This window comes from Galeopterus variegatus, unplaced genomic scaffold (assembly GCF_000696425.1).
Source record: "Galeopterus variegatus unplaced genomic scaffold, G_variegatus-3.0.2 Scaffold55, whole genome shotgun sequence".
In the NCBI taxonomy this organism is placed as follows: domain Eukaryota; kingdom Metazoa; phylum Chordata; class Mammalia; order Dermoptera; family Cynocephalidae; genus Galeopterus; species Galeopterus variegatus.
Window position 1 is genome coordinate 738,144 of NW_007726166.1, and position 1,622 is coordinate 739,765.

The 1,622-nt window shown below is 59.8% G+C and overlaps 1 protein-coding gene across 1 annotated transcript in view; it reads right to left on the bottom strand.

Moving 5' to 3' along the window:
• Positions 1 to 742: 742 nt before the first annotated feature.
• TNFRSF13C (tumor necrosis factor receptor superfamily, member 13C) overlaps positions 743 to 1,622 on the bottom strand; it is a 7,556-nt gene continuing 6,676 nt past the window's right edge. The window contains exons 5-7 of the mRNA XM_008574499.1: positions 1,441 to 1,620; positions 1,268 to 1,273; positions 743 to 924 (exon numbers count right to left, since the gene is read on the bottom strand). Coding sequence (XP_008572721.1) covers positions 743 to 924; positions 1,268 to 1,273; positions 1,441 to 1,620 — 368 coding nt within the window. The remainder of the gene's footprint in view (positions 925 to 1,267; positions 1,274 to 1,440; positions 1,621 to 1,622) is intronic.

The following is a 1,622-nucleotide window of genomic DNA, read 5'->3' on the forward strand; positions in this document are numbered from 1 at the left end:
TTTTGGAAGCTGGGAAGTCCAAGCTTCAGGGTACACATCTTCTGAGGGTCTTCTGGGTGGGAATTCTCTACAGGATCCCATAGTGACCAGGGTGTCACACGGCAAGAATGGGCTGAGCACAAGAGGGCTGACCCTCCCACTCGCTCCCCGTATCATTTATTTACTGGTGGCTGGCTGGTTCAAGGATCCGAACCTTTGACCTTGGTGTTGTCGCCACCGTGCTCTAACCAACTGAGCTGACTGGCCAGTCCTCACTTGCTCTCCTTCTAAAGCCACCAGCATCACACTCATTACTCCATGATCGATCCATTCATTAGGGTACAACCCTCACAATCTAATCACCGCTTAAAGGCTCTAATTTTCAAATACCATAATGGGATTTCTCACTCCTTAATACTGTTATGGTTCCAATGCACAAACTTTTGGGAACATATTTAGCCCATAGCAGGTGCTTTCCCCTCTCGATGTGCCAACCATTCAAAAGCACAGGAGCTCAGATGCAACCTTCAGGGCTGTCAACGATGGTACGGTCTTAAGCTAAAAGCTAATACACCAGAGAACTCCATGCCAGATGAATGCTGTCGTCTGTAGTGTCTGGTTCCACAGGGGGAGTTGGCTGGCAGCAGCCTGGCTCCCAGCAAAAGGGCAGGTGGGCAGTGGGGTGAAGAGCAGACTTCGACTTGCAAGCGCCTGGCTGAGGGTCCGGAAGGAGGGCAGGAGCCACCTCCTGCCCCTGCCACTGCTACTGCTGCTCAGGCCCGGCCGTCTTGGTGGTCACCAGCTCAGTGGAGCCCAGCTCTGTGGCTGGCACAGGGACGCTGTGGCCAGGTGAAGTGGTGCCTGGGTCTTCTCTGGGCAGAGGCCAGACGGGAGCTGTGGCTTCAAGGGTTCCCGGAGCGAGGATGATGACATTCTCCGGGGGATCTGGAGCAAGGGGGTGGTGGAGGGTCAGGATTGGGTCACAGCCTCCCCCCACTCCCCGTTCTGGAAGCCTCCTTCAAGGGACAGCCCTCAGTCAACGAAGCCCCACTGCAGGGTGGGGAGGGGCGGCACATGACAGGCCTTCAGGACAGGAAGTGCTGAGTCCAGAGGCCTGGCGAAGTGGGGATGCTGACAGAGGAGAGGCGTCGGGAGCCCAGTCTGGGGACCCCACAGATTTACGCTGGTGCCAAGCCGCCTCAGGCTCACAAAGGGCAGGGTTCCCCAGTGCTGTGTCTTGTCCTCAGACTGGGGCCTGGGAGGGCAGAGTTGTGTCCCTCACTTGGACCAGGGGCTCAGTGGCAGGACTACGTCTGCCTCACCCCTTAGAGCCCTGTTCCCCCATTCAGCCCTCCCTACACCCCAAGGGCCATATCTCTCCCTAGACTGTCCCCACCCCCAGACCGTGTGACCCCCTCTGCTTAGGCAGCGCCCCTTGGCTCCCCTAGACGCAGAACTCACCGTCTTTGTCTCCGTCTGGGGTCTCCGGGGAGGTTGCCCCCAGACGCCTCCGTCGCCGCCTCCAGCTCACCAGGCCCACCAGAGCCAGGGCCAGGGCCAGCGCCAGGCCCAGCAGCGCGGGGGCGCCGAAGAGCAGCACGGGCAGGGGCAACACCGCCCCGGGGCCGACCCCCGCGCCCACC